This window comes from Gopherus evgoodei, chromosome 16 (genome assembly GCF_007399415.2).
Source record: "Gopherus evgoodei ecotype Sinaloan lineage chromosome 16, rGopEvg1_v1.p, whole genome shotgun sequence".
NCBI classification, from domain to species: Eukaryota; Metazoa; Chordata; order Testudines; family Testudinidae; genus Gopherus; species Gopherus evgoodei.
In genome coordinates this window covers 15,570,304-15,589,161 of record NC_044337.1, presented here as the reverse complement: position 1 = coordinate 15,589,161, position 18,858 = coordinate 15,570,304, and the positions used below count along the sequence as shown (strand labels likewise).

At 47.3% G+C, this 18,858-nt stretch overlaps 2 protein-coding genes across 5 annotated transcripts in view; one reads left to right on the top strand and one right to left on the bottom strand.

Annotated features, from left to right (window-relative positions):
- The window catches only part of PLPP7 (phospholipid phosphatase 7 (inactive)), a 43,997-nt gene extending 26,843 nt beyond the window's left edge, over nt 1–17,154 (bottom strand). Inside the window, exon 1 of the mRNA XM_030536073.1 lies at nt 14,154–17,154. The gene's annotated coding sequence lies outside the window, so the exon portion shown is untranslated. The remainder of the gene's footprint in view (nt 1–14,153) is intronic.
- On the top strand, nt 43–15,617 carry FAM78A (family with sequence similarity 78 member A). 4 transcript variants are annotated; one of them, XM_030536071.1, is made up of 3 exons: nt 43–569; nt 1,144–1,926; nt 12,288–15,617. In XM_030536071.1, the coding sequence occupies exons 2-3, from the start codon at nt 1,604–1,606 to the stop codon at nt 12,814–12,816; spliced, it is 852 nt and encodes a 283-aa protein (XP_030391931.1). In that variant the 5' UTR covers nt 43–569; nt 1,144–1,603; the 3' UTR covers nt 12,817–15,617. The 4 variants fall into 4 exon arrangements, with proteins under 4 accessions (XP_030391931.1, XP_030391932.1, XP_030391930.1 ...); XM_030536072.1 differs by having other exon boundaries at nt 1,124–1,926; XM_030536070.1 differs by having other exon boundaries at nt 43–750.
- Nucleotides 17,155–18,858: the final 1,704 nt, after the last annotated feature.

Genomic DNA, 18,858 nt, shown 5'->3' with positions numbered 1-18,858 from the left:
ACACACACACACACACACACACACACACACACACACACACACACACACACACACACTCTGCTGGAAAAGCCTAGCAAACGGATGCACGAAGCTGCTGCTGTCCTGACACCAAGAAGCCCCCAGCAGCTGCAGCTCCGAAGCGATCTGAGACCGTGAATGACATTTGTCCAAAGAGAGGGGGGGAGTGGGGAGGCGCATTTGTGAAAATGCAAAGTTCCCCCAAGGTACAGGATGCTGTGAAGCTCTGAAGACAGAAGGATCCGGAAGCTCAGCCTGGGGGAACGGCTGTGTCTCTCTCTGTTCACACACATGCAAAGGACACTCGCCCCATGCCTGCAGCGGAGTCCCTGGGGGGTGACGGCGAGGCTGGTGCCCGGAGACGAGCCAGGCTGCTGAGCCAGTGCTGCCGAGACATCTGAGGACACAGGCGGCGTGACATGCGATCCACTGCAGCATCAAACTAAGAGCCCAGCGCTGGAAAAGGAGGAGGAGGGGTGGGGAGAAGCTGCGAAGCCACCGCCGGGCTCGTATCCTGCCGGCTTCGCATCCTTCCCCAGCCCAGGTGGCGGGTGAGTGGAGATGTCACGGGAGGCGATTGTTTGCTGCAGGCTGGGTCAGCGTGGCGGATCGTGACCTAGGGGGAGAGCAGCTCTGCCCAAAGCAGCCAGGAAGCAGCAGCAGCCACCAGTAACAGCAGAGAAACTTTGACAAAACTTCTGCAGATCCCACAGCCAGATGCGGAGCGGCGAGGTAGCCCCACTCCCCACAGATCGCGAAAAGCCCAGCGGGGGAGGCGACAGGGAGGCTGCTGTGCTTCCACCAGTTATGTTTTTGGATTTGGAACCCATAGTGATTGAGGGAAGAAGGGAGGGCGAAGTGGTGCAATAGAAAAGCTAAAATATCTCCTTGGGAACCGCTCATTTTATTCATTTCTCCTCCTATTTTATTTCTACATGCAAAGCCGAGGGGAATGTGATGCGTGACAAAGACCTGTGATTTATTATTTAAGCTATTACATTAAAAAAAAAAACTAGCAACACCCATATCTCTGGCACCTACAGAAGCCTCCAAATCAGATGTGGCTGATTTAACATTTTCCACCGTTATTTTTTTTTAATTACAGTACTGTTTTTCTTTCAAAAGGGAAGTTATGAACAACTGCAAGTCCGGAAGTGAAAATCTACAGGGGTTGTGACAAGAAGTATTTTTTATTATTTATATAGATGTGTCTATCCGCATTCTGCGTTTTCATCCAAAGAATAGAAGGGAAATGCCAGCTTTGCTGATGTTTCATAGTGAACAGATGGCATTCAAGAAGAGGAAGGACTAAATATCTCATCTTTAAAAAAAGGAGATGATTATTGAACTCAAGACTTTTTTTAATCCAAAGAATATATGAATGAAAGATTTCATCTGTCATTATCTGGAGAATAAGAAAAGGCCCCTTTGCTTCTAAAGAGTGCAGCTAAATCCATAAAAGCAGCAGTGATAATATTGAATTTCAAATAGAGACTTTATATGATGAATTTTCTATCCTATGGATATCATTTTTGAGATTACAAACCAGGAAGATCTATATTTGATCTAACGCCATATCATTTCAATGCCTAATCTTCCCCAGGATTGCTGGAGTGTCCTAGGAATTGCACTGGTGTTGTATGCCATGGGCTGTATTCAGAGTATTAGCTGCAAATCCAAAGTTTTCCGGGAAAGTATTTCAGTGATTGAAGTGAAAGCCTCCATCGATCCTGTTCCCACCAGCATTGACGAGTCATCCAGCGTGGTTCTGCGATACCGGACCCCTCACTTTCGAGCCTCGGCCCAGGTCTTGGTACCGCCTATCCCCAAGAAAGAGACCTGGATCGTGGGTTGGATTCAAGCATGTAGCCATATGGAGTTTTACAACCACTATGGGGAGCAGGGAATGTAAGTATTTCCAGTGAGAGAGAGAGAGAGAGAGTGTGTGTGTTGCAGTAGGGGAAGCAGGACTTGGCTGGTGAAGTACCATTTAGCCCATTTGATTTAGCTTCTCTAATATTAGAGCTGTACACTTTAAAAAAAAAAAAAAGAGAAGGGCTCGCTCTTTCCCCCTTGAAGGCAATGGGTGTTTTCCCATTGACACCCATGGGAACAAAATCAGGAATGCTTGGTTTGGTAGCCAAACAAATGCAATAGCATTTATACAGAGGGTAGCCCGAGTGTTCCAGCCACACTGTGAATCCTGAAAGCGGAAGTCACCCCTGCCATGAGATTGTGGCTATGGTAGAAAACAAGGGTGTTGCTTTTCATATGATAAGGGAGTTCTTTCCATGCCAGCTCTTCGCCGATGCCTCCTTTTTTAAAAAAGGAAAGAGTGCTTTTTGACAAATCAGAATGCAAACAAGTGCTGACACTTGCAGCGCCCTGCTGCTGTAAACTAGTTGGGTTGCTATTCCTGCAATGTGCTATCAGCAGGGCTGAGTGCTTGACATTACACCAGCCGTGAATGTAAGGCAGCATTAGGGGCCTGAATTCTGTTTGCTTTGCTCATTGCAACAGGCTGCCTGCATGGGTGAGGCAAGCATGATTTGGCTGCAAGAGTGATGGATTAACCCTCTGCATCACCCTGGGGCTGCGGTTAAAAATGTACATCCCCATCCACACCATCTAAGAACAGGAAGTGAAAAGAACAAGGGAAAAAACACCACACTTCACCTCCAAATTGTGAAGTAAGTGGAAATGCAGCTCCACCTATGTATATATATATATAAATAAATATTACACTCACCCACCCACACAGAATAGCAAGTGTGTGGCTCATGGGTAAAACTAGTAGAAGACTCATGGTACAGCGGAAGTGGTTTGCCCAGCCAGCAGTACAAGAGCCTGACCTTGGAACATAGCGTAGGCTAGGAGAGGCAGGTGACTGGACACAATGATGCTGCCCCGTCTCCAGCGGAAGATGGGATGAAAAGATCAGGCTTAAGCAACCTTCCTGCTTGCTAATTCAGCGAGCACCGCGTGAGGGAAATGCTTGCCTAGCTGGGGGAAAGACAGGCCAGCTACAAAATGAAAGGTGGGGAGGAGGGAAGAGAAGAGGGACAGAGGATAGAACCAGAGAGCAGATGAACCTAACACGTTGTCTTCCCAAAAGGTCCAACTTCCTCCCTGCTGTACTCCGCCTTCCAGTGCCTCTGCCCTCCAGGAGCACTAGAGGACCGAGACAGGGCAAGCTTATCTATAGTATTTGCCCAGCCTAATGACACGGGTTTGACATTTCAGGCGTGAAGTGAATGTGTGTCTGACAGGCCCAGCGCCCCAGGGGAGCAGATTGCCAAGTTCCCGATTTCTGTCCCCATTTCCTTTCTCAGCTCATTGCTCAAGCAGAAAGCATCCCCTCGCCAACACACTGGCAACAGCCAAATATTGATACAGTTAGGTTGGATGGGGAAGGGGGTAAGATTTTACCGATTCTAAAGCACACACAGTGGGCTGAGTCCTGGAAAGTTGGGCTCACTGTCTGCTCTTTAAAATGGGGTTCTGCAAGGTAGGGCTCAGTAACCAAGAAATTAGGGCTGGTGGTTTCAAAGGTTTTCAAAGCTGAAACAAATTGGGTGCCTAACTCCCATAGCCTCATTTGACAATCTTAGCCTAGATGATCAGGTGCGAAGTAAAACACACAAAAATCCACTGGTGCATAAATATAGGTGGGTATTCAGTAAAACAAAACTAACAGGGCAGTTAGATTCTATACCCGACTGTCACTCACATGCGGAGAGCTGGAGCAAGTCACTTTGTCTCTGTGCCTCAGTTTCCCCATCTGTACATTGAGGATAATGATATTGACCTTCTTTTCTAAAATGTTGTGATAGCTGTAGAATAAAAGTTCTGTATAAGAGCAAAATATTATCAGAGCAGCTGGAATTAAGCTCAGCACATATACAGAGGAACAATGAACTATAATTCAGTAAACAGTGCAAATTTAGGGATGAAAATATCATTGTATGTGTGCAAAGAGGTGCTTTCCTCTGGGGTCAGCCATATTTAGCTGGCTTTGTACTTTACGAAAACATGATTAAAAGTTTGTTGGCCTCTCCATGCCATTTCCCAGACCTGACACATGATAAACCTATAAAAAGGGCATTTGGGGAGAAAGATCTCTTAATGCCATTGCACAAAGAGGGATAGCTCAGTGGTTTGACCATTAACCTGCTAAACCTAGGGTTTTGAGTTCAATCCTTGAGGGGGCTATTTAGGATCTGGGGCAAAAATCTGTCTGGAGATTGGTCCCAGTCTGGGATTGGACTAGATGACCTCCTGAAGTCACTGCCAACCCCAATATTCTACAATTCTAAGAGCTTTTTACCAGTGGAAATCTGGTTGAAAGAATGGGCCAGATCATGAGCTGATGTACATCAGCAGAGTTCCATTGCTGGAGTTTTACAGCAGTGGAGAATTTGGCCCAAAGAAGTAGGAACACTCCCTCTTAAATAGGGACAACTGGATTTTTAAAAAAAAAAAATCACGGTTGCAACGGACCATTAAAACAGGCTCTAATAACTCTGAATACAAAAATTAATGTCCATGACCTAAATGAAGTCTGATGGCACAGGAAGGATTCAGGTTGAGAATGGGAGCCTCATCTTCGCACCAGGCTTTGAAGCATTTTTGCTTTTACATTCTGAAGTTGTTGCTCAGTCACCACACACTGCCCATTGCCCTAAAGAAGGCAGGCATGGCAGGGGAACACAGACTGAGCTGTGCGTACCCCTCAGTACTAGATGGAGGAGAGATACAGAGATAATCTGTGAAACACATGGTTGTTTAAAAGGGTGTCTGTAGCTCAGGGATTAGGTGCCAAATTTTTAGGTTTTACACACACACACACACACACACACATGCTTTTGAAAATCCTAATGCTAAGAGAAATGTCATTGCTTAAAAACTCACTGAACGCTTCCTTGGCCATGAAGATTCCCCCTACAGTGTCATGAGCCGAAAGTAAACAGCAGAACAATAGAGCACAAAGACTGCAAAGTGAAACTGGCTGCTGGTCCTATTCTGCTGTCCTTCTGCAAACAACTTGCACTGGTTATTAGGTTGCATTGAGAGCCCGGTTCTGATACCGCTGCTTACCCGAAGTAGCACTTCCATGGAAGTAAATGGAACTATTTGTCTGGAGCAAGGTGCTACTCAAGTGGAGTGATCAGAATCAGACAGTGAAAGCTTTGCTTAAGCAGGGAGGGGAAGGTCAGATCCTACTTAAACTGTAAGCTCTTTGAGGCAGGGACCATGTCTTTGTTATGTGTTTGTACTGTGCCTAGCACAGTGTAGTCCATGACTGGGGCTCCTATGTGGTATCATAATACAAATTATATAAAAATTACGTGAAATTAGGCAGGTTAATTTCACTGTCTCCATGGAGTAAAGTATAAGTACCAGCACAGATGGTGATAAGCAAAACACAGACTGATAAATAAATCAGACTTTTTGAGTCATCTTGTGAAGGCTTTTAAAAATAAAATTATATATAGATTATTATCTCTACAATGTCCCTTAAAGTTTTAAAAGAGAGATGCCTTAAAGATTACATCTTCCAGGGCCTACAACAGAAATAGAATTAAACTGATCTCTGCTATAAAAACAAACCTATATGAAGAATAAACTTCCAAGACCCCAGGAGGAGAAATGTGACTGGAGACTAATCCACTAAAAGAATGGTGACATTTCTGGTGTGCAGCAAACCAACTCATCAGAGTTCCCCCAAAGTATAAAAGTGGTAACAGCTCTGCTACTCTCATGCAGAAAAGTCTGTCTTCATTCTACTTTCTCACTCACTTCTTGTTTTTTACCTACTGAATGGCTTTGCAGTGCTGAAGTAGGTGAGGTAGAGGGTAAAAGCCAGTTTATAAAGGGAGTGGTATTGAACGTGAGGATCAGGGGTATAAATCCATAGAAATCCAGTTCGGGATTATTCCCGCTTGTTGCTAATGGACAGCGCTGCCTCGGTCTGTTTCTGCCACAAGCACAGACGTTGTTAGCTGGTGATGTTGGTCACAATGAATCACGTGGAAGGACGGGTGGAAAGCCCAGGATGGCGCTGCATTGCCCCCCCGAAAGGGCTTCCTCTTGGGCATCTGTGCAGAGCAAAGTCTAGATCTGATGCAAGTGCCCCCCCTTTTATTATAAGAATATGCAAGGCCATAATATCCTGTGACTACTTAAGGTCTGTCTTCAAGCATTGAGGTCCGAGGATGAGCTAGAACCTGGAGTGTTTACTGATGGCACATTATGCCTGTCTGAAAAGGTTAACAATGCACCTGTGTCATCCTGCTTGCTGCGGAAAGCTGGAGGTCACTTTGCTGTGTCTGCACACAATGCTGCACTTTTGGCCTCATGTTATGCTGCAGGGGAACATCCAGAGGGATTGTATAAGCCGGGTCCCCTCTTTAGGGAATAGAAAGAAACATGCCTGAAAAGGAAATCGGGAGGGCTGGAAAATATGGCTTGACAGGCTTCAGCCCGGGCACCATTGCTCCATGGAGATGTAGCTGAAAGAGTATTCATGTATTAGTAAAGGCCCTATGGTAAGTTAAAGCAGGCCTTTCAGCTACCTAGTTTATGGTGATTCTGGACGATCGGGCAGCAGAGTAAAACACAAACTTGCCAACATTACAAGCCAGAATCATTGATTTTGGAGCAGCTCCACCTGAAATCAGATAGCCTTGGGAGTTCACACAGCTTCCCTGGTGTTGAAGAATTTACAGTGCAAGTTCCTGGGCTTTCCATGGCACAATTTTAATCCCAGAGAGATCCGTTTGTAGCAATGGGGCATTCTGCAGCACCTCCTTCTGAGCATGTTAAAATAGCTGGTTGGGGTGAATTATTTGACTTTATATGGACAAGCCACACAATCAAAGGTCATGACCCCTTCTGGCAAGAGATCTTTGATAATAACAGCAGGCAAGGGGCAGGAACTCCAGGTTTTGTGGTTCATGAACTATGCTCCAGTAACAGAATGATGACGAGGCCTACTTCTTCCTCTCGCCAACATATGCGAGTAAATTTGAGGCTCATTGAAATCCTCAGGATTAGTCACACTTGCTAGAATTAGGCATAGAGCCATTGGGTGTTGTGTAAATTTCCTCCCCAAACCTTTCACCTGCTCTGCAGCATCCACTGCTAATCCCCCACCCCCAGCCCGAATCAGGCTATAAAGTTAAACCAATGAACTTCAGCCATATAGAACCCCTTGCCATTTGAGTCCTTAGCCTTCTCCCTAAACTCTGCAGATGCATCTCTTGAGCGGCAACATTCCCCACCGGTCTAATCCAGGGCCCAGCACAGATCTGCCTAGGCCTCTCAGTCCTGACTTGCAACAGCCTTTGCAGAGCTGCTCCTGACCAGAGGGTCTTACATAGTGGTTTTGAGATGCAGACAAAAGATCCATCAGCCACTAAGGCGGAACCAAGTAATTCGTTTTCACAGTTACCATGGCTACACTGACGCTTTACAGCGCTGCAACTTTCGCGCTCAGGGATATGAAAAAACCACCCCCCTGAGCGCTGCAAGATACAGCGCTGTAAAGCCTCAGTGTAAACAGCGCCGGGAGCGCGGCTCCCAGCGCTGCAAGCTACACCCGTAGAGGATGTAGAGTACGTGCAGCGCTGGGAGAGCTCTCTCCCAGCGCTGGCACTGCGACCACACTCACACTTCAAAGCGCTGCCACGGCAGCACTTCAAAGTTTCAAGTGTAGCCATACCCTCAGTGGCATCCTCAGCCAGACAGTTTGTCCACCAGCCTGTGGCAAGGGTAGGACAAAACAGCTCAGGATTCAGTTACAAACCTCAAGCAGTGGGCTGAGACCCGAACGAGATGTCCCAGTGTGGTGCACCCACGTTTTTACCACGCCCGCGTCTCAGCAGTGGGCACGTTGATAATGCATAGGAACATCTAGCAAACTGACATGCCTCTTCCCCGGGCCTCAATCAAGCTGAGCATCAGCAACAATTTGAACGGAAAGTAATCCTAAACTACCTGCTGAAAGGGAGAGAAAGGATTTCCCTATGGTATTTCAGAGATCACACTTGATGAGACACTGCTGCAAGGGCTAAACCTGTTGCTATAGTATGTGACCTCCTATTCATCCTCCCTCGTGCGGAAGAGGTTCACTGAAAAATCCCTGGAGCTTCTCTTTCTCATCCCTTGTTGAGGGGCATAGGGGAGGAATGACTCCTAGCTGTTTAAGAGACACTCATATAATCAGTCTCCCCTGTGCCATAAGGGTTATGGCTAGAATCCACTCTGAGGGTTTCTTTTTACAGTTTGAGGTCAGAAGTGGCTCTCAGGCAAAGGACTCCCTCTGTCTGTTGGCAATATACTTGGAAGAACAAGAACTGTCGCAGACAGTATGTTAGCCAATAGGTTTGTAGCATATGACAAACCGAATCAGGCTATATACCCCTACAGGTTCTGATGACATCACATGGCACTGAACTTACCAGGCTGGGGGCAGGATGCCAGGTTTCTGTGGCCAGGATGTTCTGAGGCCAGGACATTCAGAAGTGACTAATGATTTTTAGGGGCCCAACTTGAGACACCTTAAGGGGGCCTGATTTCCAGGAAGTGCAAATCAGGCTCCTTGAAGGTGGGCACCCAAATTTGCTAGTCACTTCTGAAGATTATGACCCCAGATCTTAGCGCCCTATGCAGTTTCCTAAAATAATGCTTTGCACTTCATATTTTCCTTTTATGTTGTGTCTTCTATATTGCAACATCCCTGAGCACTGTACAGACAAGAGCACTAGACATGCAGCCACCCAGTATACAGCATAACCACAAGTGCAAGGCTTTTAACCAAGGAGATCACGACAAACCTTGGATCGTATAAAATATCTCACAGGCTGGTTAGAGCCAAATGCTGCTAACTTGTGAAAGAGAAATCTCACAGGGCTTTCCAAACATTAAACTAATTAGCCCTCAGAACAGCTTTTTGAGGTAGCTTGTATTGTTCCCACATTACAGATTAGGAAACTGAGGCAAAGAGAGGGTCAGTGGCTAGCCCAAAACCACACAGTGAGTCAATATCAAAGCTTGGATTAGACTAGACTCTCCTGCTCCCAGTCCTGTGCTCAAAGCATGTTTCTCTGATTTACTCTTAAGGGCTGTTTTAAGGTTGGGACATAAGACTTGTACTGAAGTGCAAGAAAATCCCCCCTAAACACAGTAATTCTAGCGCCAGTAGGAATTCAGTGTGCACATGAGAACCAGAGTTGCCAGCCCAATTTGCTAAAGCAGGTCTCCAGAATGCAGCTTGGCCTTTGGGTTCACATCAGCATTTGTGGTCACTGGAGTCCAGGGTGTTTACTTTGCAAAAAATCAGGCTCTCAGCTGTGCTCAGCCACCTCTGGCATCATGTTCCTCTGACCCACTAATCAGCTTCTCATAATGGGCTTGAAAAATCCAACTGGAAGGGTCAGAACTCCAGCATTTGACATTAAACGTGCAGGTCGGGCAGGAACATTTTTGTTCATCTCCTCAATAGAAAGCACTCGCCTTTCCCTTGGAGTCCTGTGATTACGTTTAAACTTGCAATCAGAAAGACCGACTGCAGCTGCTCTCCCCACCCCCTCCTGATTTAGAGGGCATTGAACCACTTAGCCTTTGCTTTTGTGGTTACTGTGATGGCCTCCAAACCCTTGGGTCTGGGGTGTGGCACTTTTGTCTACGGTGACAGCAGGTGATAAGGAGTCAGAACTTCTAGGTGCTTTCCCCAGCTCTGCCACTAACATTTATCATTTGTATTTTGGTAGGTAGTGCCTGAGGCGCCAACCAAAATTGTGCTAGGGACCACACAGGCAGGAGGCTCTCTGCTCTGAAGACCTTACAGGCTAAATAGACAAAAGGTGGGAGGGGAAGTGACTTGTCCAAGCTCAGCCATGAGGTCAGCTGTGGAGTGGGGGAAACAGAACCCGGGTCTCCTGAGTCCCACTCTAGGGGCACTAGCCACTGGACTGCACTCTCTCACTGCTTTAACTTGCTGTTATGTTGGGTCAGGCATTTAGGGCCAGATTCTCAGAAGCATCGAGCACTCCCAGACCCCACTAATATGAGTGGTCTCTCCAAGGTGCTGAGCAACTTGGGGGGGAGGGGGAAAAAATCAGACCATTTACCTCTCTGTGCTTCAACGTCTGTAAAATGGATAAAACACACGGTAGGTGGGAAGGGGGCTGCGGGGCTTATTAGCATTTGGAAAATGCAGTGAGCGCCTTGGATTTAGAAATGCAAAGTATTATACGCAGATCCTCTCTACGTTTGTCAATCCACGGACCACAAAACCCAGCATGCAGGCAAACTTCCAGCCAACGGTGTAATATTTTAAATGCCAGCGTTGCTTCTTTTGCAATAAGTTTTGAGATGTTTTAGCAGACTTGGCATATGAGGATATGGGGTGATAGGGGATGGCTGAATTTCTGCCAACTCTTTGGGAGTGATGGGGGGAGGGGGCAAAAGGGAGAGGAGGCAGAGCTTCCCTTGAGTGACATTTCCCCAGTGGAAAGCCCCTCCTACTCCTAAGTTTGATCAGGACAGCAGAGCTGAGTCAGACTGCTCTGATGGGGGGGGGCGGGGGGAAGAGAAGGAAGGGGAGGGGAGCCTTTTGTATGCAGAAGACACACTTCACCTTTTCATTTGCCAGTGGGGCCATTTACCTCCCTGCACTCTCCAGCTGCCTAATTAAGAACAATCTTCCCAGCTGTAACATTTCTCCCCACCTCCCCTTGCAGAAAAGGCTGCTCTTTTGTAGCAGCCCGAGGGTCACTGGAACAACTTGCCTCATCATTAGTGGTTTGGTTGGGTTTTTAGCTGCACAGTCAAGTCTTGTGCTGTAAGAAAGTTGTCTTAAAGTGGAGGGACTGGGGAAGGGGTAGCGGGAGAGGCTGGGCCATATTTAATGTAATTTGTATTAAAGTAGTGTCCAGAGCCCCCGGTCAGTATCAGAACCCCATTGTTCTGGATCCTGTCAAAGGCAATCCTTGCCCATGACTAGGGCCCTACCAAATTCCCGGCCGTGAAATCTGGTCTGTTGTGTACTTTTACCCCATAGTCTACAGATTTCACGTGCAAAACCAGCATTTCTCAAATAGGAGGTCCTGACCCAAAAGGGGGTTGCAAGGTTATTGTAGGGGGGTCGTGGTATTGGCACCTTTACGTCTTTGCTGCCTTCAGAGCTGGGTGGCCGGAGAGGAGTTGCTGTTGGCCAGGTGCCCAGCTCTTAAGGAAGCACCCCGCCACCAGCTGCGCAGAAGTAAGGGTGGCAGTACCAAGACCTCCCTACAATAACCTTGCAACCCCACCCCCCACAACACCCTTTTGGGTCAGGACCCCTACAATTACAACACTGTGAAATTTCAGATTTAAATATATGAAATCATGAAATTTATGATTTTTTAAATCCTATGACTGTGAAATTGAGCAAAATGGACCGTGAATTTGGAGGGCCCTACCCATGACTGGTATAGAGCAGGGGCAGACAGAGAGGACAGTGGCTTGTCCAGAATGTTGAACAATCATGTGTGGTTAGAGACTGAATGAAGATGGGAAGGTCCCTGCTAAACACAAGTATTTATTTCAGGACTTAGCGAGTGGCAGGGCCTTCTGAAAGCCATGAGACTGCCAACCTCCTCTCCCCACCACTCAAGGCTGCTCCTCCTGTCCCATAGGATTGGGAGTCTGACTGCCAGCTTGGCAGCAGCCCTGCCTAGTTAGGAGACTTGGGTTTGACAACTCCTCTTACTTAAAACCAGCAGGGGCCAGGAAACTGGAGGCAACTTATTTGTCCAAGAGGCAAGGGAATCAGTAAGAGGCTGAGTAAGGAGCAGCACAAGACTGGTTGCAATAAAGGGTTTTTAAGGGACAGGAGAAAAAAAGAGAACTGGGGTGGGTCTCATGGCTCTGATAGAGATATACAGGGCCCTCTGCAAAAGTTTAGAAACACCAGTATATTTCAGAGCACTCCCAGTAGTTAAGTTGCAACCACACTGGTACCAAGCCTAGAGAGACTGAATTTCCAATTCTGTTTGATATCAGTGCAGTGGTGCCCCCCAGCTCTAGGACTGGGCCTAGACATTTGCAACCAGAGGGGATGAGCTCTCATCACAGAGTAATACTGGGAGCACAAATACCCATAGAGGAGGATACAGGGGAGCTGCACTCAGAGCCACCCCCGCTCTCAGGCCGTACAATGAAAACCCAGCCCAGCGAGTTCCTGCGCTAACCAGTTTTCCGTGATTCCTTCTTGGTTGTGGCAGGTCGAGTTGGGAGCTCCCAGATCTGCAAGATGGCAAGATCCAGGCTATAAGCGACTCGGACGGCGTGAACTACCCCTGGTACGGCAACACCACAGAAACCTGCATGATCGTGGGGCCCACCAGGAAGGAATCCAAGTTCAGCATCAGTATGAATGATAACTTCTACCCAAGTGTCACATGGGCGGTGCCTGTGAGCGAGAGCAACGTGGCAAAACTCACGAGCATCCACCGGGATCAAAGCTTCACCACCTGGTTGGTTGCCACCAACACGGCCACCAGCGAGATGGTGACCCTGCAGACTATCAAGTGGCGTATGAGGCTGGGCATAGATGTGAATCCCAGCAGACCCTTGGGGCAGCGTGCCACGCTGCGGCAACCCTTTGCTCAAGAGCAGCCCCAGGTCCTTAGCAAGAATGAGCCAATACCACCCAGTGCCCTTGTGAAACCCAATGCCAATGATGCTCAGGTACTCATGTGGAGGCCAAAGGAGGGGCCACCACTAGTGGTGATCCCTTCAAAATATCGGTAACAGCAACCTGGCATCCCAGCACCAGAAGGGAAGAAAATAACCCTGCACTTAGATACTTTTAGAATCTAAGCAAAATTGAGATGCACTTTTTATTCATTCAACAGAAATGCAACCATTCTACCTTCTCCCATTGGGACGGATCTCACTGTGCTGAAGCTAAAGAGGAGACCTTGACCAGGGTCTGTCTCATCACCTGATTCCTAAGGGAGGAATCAGCGAACTAAACTTTATTTCTAGCCCTGTAACTTTCTTTTCTTCCTGACTCTAGTTATTGTTTGAACTTCAGTCTCATTAGCTCACCCAGATTGTCCAGAACAAAATAAGATTTTTATTGGGGATTTTATTATGTTTGGTGGGAGGAAAGGAATTCTTTTTTCCTCCCCAGAATGAAACTCAAGTTCCTGGAGCTAAACGCTGACTATTTATTTATTATTATGGGTTTTTTTTAAATGATAAAAGGTTCTGAGTTGCAAACCTAAGTCATGCGGCCTTATGTAGACTTTGCTTTGCATTGCCAAACTTTTGCCTTAAAGCTGTGTTTGAAAGAAAATGTAATCTCACCAAGCAGAATCTCTTTTCTACAGGATTTTAGGGAGGGTGAGGGGAAGCATTCTGGAGCAAGGGATAGATTGTCAGTGTATCAAGGGATGAGGAGGAAGGAATGATAATGGAAGAAACCAGATTAAAAAGAAAACCTTCCTGGGTTTTAAACATGGAACAAGAAAGCATGGAAATAAACCCAGCTCAAACCCAGTTGTTTTGCTGTCTGAGCAGAAATGGGACTAGTATTGCAACGCAAGTAACAAGTTTGTTAGAGAAACGTCTGTGGACAAGAGCTGCCAGGCCCCTCACTGCTCGATAGAAGGGGTCATCAGAGCCTTGCATTGCTAAAGCCTTCTGAGCTGAGCCTCTTTTGGCATGAGAATACGGGACAATCCAGACAGTGGTGGGAATGACTGGAGATGTGGTACTCAAAAAGAAACACAAATCAGGGGAGTTAGTCATCTCCTCAGAGCAAGCAAGATGGAACTTTCTCCTTCCAAACAAGCCCACTATTATTTCCCCCTAGGGTATCGTGACTGGTGGGTCACACACAAGCTGTAATATATTTGGGGTCAAATTCTGCCATCGGTTACTCCCATGAAACCCCAATGAATTCCTAACAGGTGGAGTGAGAGCAGCAAGATACAGCGGGACCCATCTAAAATCACTGGGGCTGCATGGGTGTAAACGAGGGAAGCTGTTGTCCACTAGAATCTCTGACTCAGGAAGAATTATACCTGTGAAAATAATATGCACCCTTCCTATTAACATGAAAACAAAAAAAGTCTGCTCACCTGGGCTGATGGAGAAGCAGCCTCATGGCCCCACTGGATTCAGATGGCTTTCAGTGATAAGGGTTGTAGGTGATGACATAGCTGCAGAGATATGGTGGAAGCATACATGTGTAAGCAAGCAACCCCTAAGAAGATGAAAATAATGCAAAATCTGCATCCTGCGGGGAGGATGCTCTGGGAAGTCATGTCTGTTTGGAACATAAGTCAGGGCCCTAAGAAATCATTTGGTGGATCTCCTGGGTGGCCTCAGAGACAGCACCAGTATTTCTCCAAAGACAGGAAGCATAAAAAGGAGGCAGCTTGACTGAGACTTTTGGCTGAGGGGCGTTTAGAAATGGAGGAACTTGTATGGTGGAGGCAGTGTGGGCTGGAGGACAGGGCAGGGGCTGGGAGGAGACCACCTACCTTCTGTTTTCAGCTCTTCTTGTTTGGCCTCAGGCAAGTCTCTTCGCCTCTCCACTGCACCTGTAAAATGAGGATAGTGACACTTCCCCTTACTGAGGAATTGCTTAGGGACTAGGAGTGCTCAGAGGTTCTGCACCTGGCTGGTCCCTGCTCAGCCAGGTCTCACCGGGACTCTCCAAGACTCCCATCTGGATCTGCCATTTCTCACGCTATGCTCCAAGCAGCTCTGTCTCTCCCCTACACTCATCGGCTAGCTGCTAGCATTGCAGCCAGCCTCCAGGCACACTCTTTAAAGAGTTCACCCGCAAGACAGCCTTACGATATACCAGGACCCTCCCTACTTTGTATCCAACCCCTTTATTTTGGCAGCATGCTCAAATACAACCCTCCCGCTCAGGGACCAGAAGCCTCAATGCCTGCTTCCAAGCCCCAGCATCCCACATGACAGCACCAGACTCAGAGTTGATTCCCAACAGCAGCAGTGTTCATGGGCATTCTGGGAGAGACTGCTCCAGATGGGATTGTCCACAGATGCCTGCACTCTTCCCAACAGGCAGATATTTGACTCAGGGAGCCAGTCATTCTATGCAGTTTGCCAACGAACGGCCGAAGAAAGCTTAAACCCAGGCCCTAGATCTAGAGAGGATGATGAATCAAGCTTGTGAGACCTTGTGGTGTGCATGGTGACTGCCTCCATCATTCTTAAGTTCCCCTTTCTTATGTCTAATTAGCTCCCAGCTATAGCTTGACTTGTACAGACCCTTGAGACTTATCCATATCCTCTCCCAGGCAATACCACGCAATAGCGAATCACTGAATACGGCAAAACCTCTTCCTGCTGTGTCCGGACTGGTGATAGTTGGGATGGGCCCAAGTGGTGAAGCTTGCATCCATTTCTCAGCAGCCCCAAAGTTTAATGTGTGCACGTTGGGGAAGGAAGGGGGAGGTGTTCTTCAGGCCTGGCATTATTTTGAGCCTTTTTCTGAAGTGCTGAGTATTTGCAGCTCCTTTTGACTTCAGTACAGGTTGTGGGTTCTCCGCACCTCTAGAACAAAAAAACATAACACACCTTCATAAAGCTAGTTAAGACAGTGGGTTTGAGGAAAGATTTCTTCTCCTGCTCATCCGAAATCACATTCAGGGAATCCTCAGGCCATATTCCATTTAGCGTGGCATTAGGTTTAGTCTCTGGGTACATGAAACAAGCCAGATTCCTACCACCTATCTTGCTGGATTGGATACACCCCTGCAATTTGACATTAACCTCCTTGCTAAGACTTTCCTGCTGCACTGGGTAGACCTGGCTGGGCAGTAAATGTGAGAATGGAGGTTCATGTCAGGGGTCAGTTTTGCATGGGCTTTGCAAGGCCTTTAACTCCCACTCCATCCCAAGAATGCCTCTCCTGTTTCCTTGTTGGAAACATCCCTCCCTCCTCCCTTTGTGTTGTCAGACGCTAGTGTAGAAAAAGGGCACTGCCTTTTAAAGACTTCATGCTTTGTGATTAAATAAGTGATGTTTTTCCAATGCTGCTCCATTACGAAAACTGCTGAGGACAGATTGAGCCAACACAAAAGGGGTGGCGGCTGGAAATGAAAAGTGCTATGCACACCACTATTTATATGGCTGGTTAATAACTCAATAGCCATATATTTAGAATTGCTGTACATAGCACGTAACCTCTCCTTTGGTACTTGAATCTTCAGGGCACCAGTTCATGCACTGTGTGGCTGCGATCAGCAGCAGTAAATACAGCTACCTCTCTACTAGGGTAGCCAAGCAATTGATGGGATTGTACGAGGAACGTGTCCTGAAGGAAGTGCAGAGCTAAAGCTGGGTATTGCACCTCTGGGTACAGATCTAGTGCGCAACATGAGTGTGGGGTAGCTCTGGTGATCCCATCTTAGTCCTCTCATGATGGGCAGTTCTCTATGGCTCCAAGCCAGTGCATGAGCTGAAATGTGCCAGTCTCTGCTCAGGAGTCTGGGTCAGTCTCTGATGCAGGTCAGGAGACAGTGGATGGGCAGAGCTGTGGAGGGACCAGGATGGAAACAGCAAGGGGGCCCTCATGTTAACTTCCATCTCCTGCACACTGAAAGGAGGCAGGACTTCATGGCTTCTTGTTCACTAGCAAACCACGTGAGCGATGGCACATGGATTCCATTCCCGGCTTTCATTATGTTTATATGAACCAGCTAGCAATGCAAGAAGCAGCAGAGAGCCTGCAATGGGCTCAGAGAAAGGCAGTTGGATTAGGATGGTGCTTTGGCAGGGGGAGAGAAGGGTTACCTTAGACTCCGTAGCAGAGGTTCGTCTCTAGCATTCTGCCCACATTCATGCTGCAGCAATATGAACCGTCCTTGGGGTCTTGCAGAGATACTGTGAAAACAATGAAGATGTACCAAGTCTGGACACTTAACAGAAATGCAAAAACAAAACCCTGCTTTTATAATGGAGAGAAATAAAGTGGAATTTTCAAACAAGTCTGCCGGAGTGGTTGGGGGCGGGGTTTGGTTTTTTGTTTTTGAAGGTAAAGATTACGTGGTGTTTGCATTCATGCTCAGATCTCTACATTAAACAAACACTCTGCTTGCAGCATATGTGCTGTTTGTGTGTGCATTTCCACAATCCGTGGAGGTACTGCTTAAAAATACAGAGGAGCTTTCCACCCTCCCCTAACCACCATCTGGGCTGATATGTGCCCTGTGATAAAACTGCCAGGCTAACCTAGCCTGGAGCACCCATCAGGGTAGACACCAGTTGAGCTTCTGTACAATTTGGTTACCTGATGTGGTTTTCATTGCCAAGCACTCAGGACCATTCTATAGAGGCAGGTGAGCAACTGCCCTAGGTACCAACTTGCAGGGGTTACCATGCAGATGTGCTGATTGGCTGGATTTGGTTTTGGTTTTGGTTTTTTTGGCATGGCGCTTCGATGCAGGAGGGCGGTGGCTGAAAAATGCCTAGGGCCACTCCTGCAAGCAGAGCTTTGTAGACCTTTGCGGGACTTCAGGATATAATTTTAGAACCACTGGTCTATAGGAATAACTTCAACCTACTCCCCTTCCATCTGTGTCCATAACTCCCCCCTCCCCCACCCCCAACTCTTGCCATTGTTAGGATTCACATCACTTTTCAAGAAGAAAGGCAGCACCTAATCCAACAGGAAAGTGTCCAAGGAGAAGGTAGGGCCCTGGGCTTTAGGCCAACAGCTCTAAGCTAATAGATTAATCAATAGGACCTCTCGTGGCATTGCCTAGGTCTCAACTGCAACTTCCTCTTGACATTCAGCTAGCCGCACTGTGGGTTCCCCACCCCCCTCAGGAAATACGTCTTTGCATCTAGTTTTGGATCATCACTTCCCCTTTTATAGAACCCACTGCTGTCTGATCACTCACTGCTGCCAAAGATGCGAGGCCAGGCAGGGACTTCTCAGCAAGGAGTCTGAGAAAGGCCCAACCTGTTCTATGCAAGAGGTTCCACCCTGCAGTGCTGGCTATTTCCTGGCAGATCAAAGACACCTGTTCTTGTGCACACTGTCTTTCTGTGACTGCAGCAAGGCAGTTCGGTAGCTTGCCCACACATGCCCATAAAAAGGGCACAAAGGAAACTGTTGCTGCTGTGTAGATGTGGGTGCACATGTGCTCCTTACTCTGTCCACCAGTTAGGCCTGATTTCCAAGATACCAATTTTGGTTGCTTGATTTCTGCTCCGCTTGTTTACCAATCATAATCGTAACAGTCCTTGGGTGGTATCAGTTGAGCCTTTCTGTTTAAATTAATTCAGTCTGTTTGTCTTCTCACAGCTTTCCTTAATCAGTGACAGAGAGAGTTCATTGTGACCATTCATGAACCTCTGCCCACTTTTCAGCAGTTGAGCTTATGACTATGGTAAATTTGTAGATTGCATTACCACAGCAACCCCCTTCTGTGCCCAACCCACAGAGGATGAGAGTCTAGTAAGGCCCCCAGCTACCAAGCCGGATGCTTTAGCTCAAACTGGACAGACCCTGTCATTAGGTCTAGAGTTATCTAGTGCTAACCCCTAAATCCCCATGGCATCCTAAAAAATAGGTACCAATGACATAGGGAAGGATAGGAAAGATGTCCGGGAGGCCAAATTTAGACTGCTAGGAAAGAGACTGAAATCCAGGACCTCTATGGTGGCATTCTCAGAAATGCTTCCAGTTCCACACACAGGACCAGGTAGGCAGGCAGAGCTTCAGAGTCTCAATGCATGGATGAGACAATGGTGTAGGGAGGAGGGGTTTAGATTTATTAGGAACTGGGGAAACTTTTGGGA

What these genes read in the sequence shown, in the direction of transcription:
- FAM78A (XM_030536071.1), top strand. Translation starts at nt 1,604, where the DNA reads ATGCCTAATCTTCCCCAGGATTGCTGGAGTGTCCTAGGAATTGCACTG. An exon ending in CACTATGGGGAGCAGGGAAT is followed by an intron (nt 1,927 to 12,287) that starts GTAAGTATTTCC and finishes TGGTTGTGGCAG; the next exon opens with GTCGAGTTGGGAGCTCCCAG.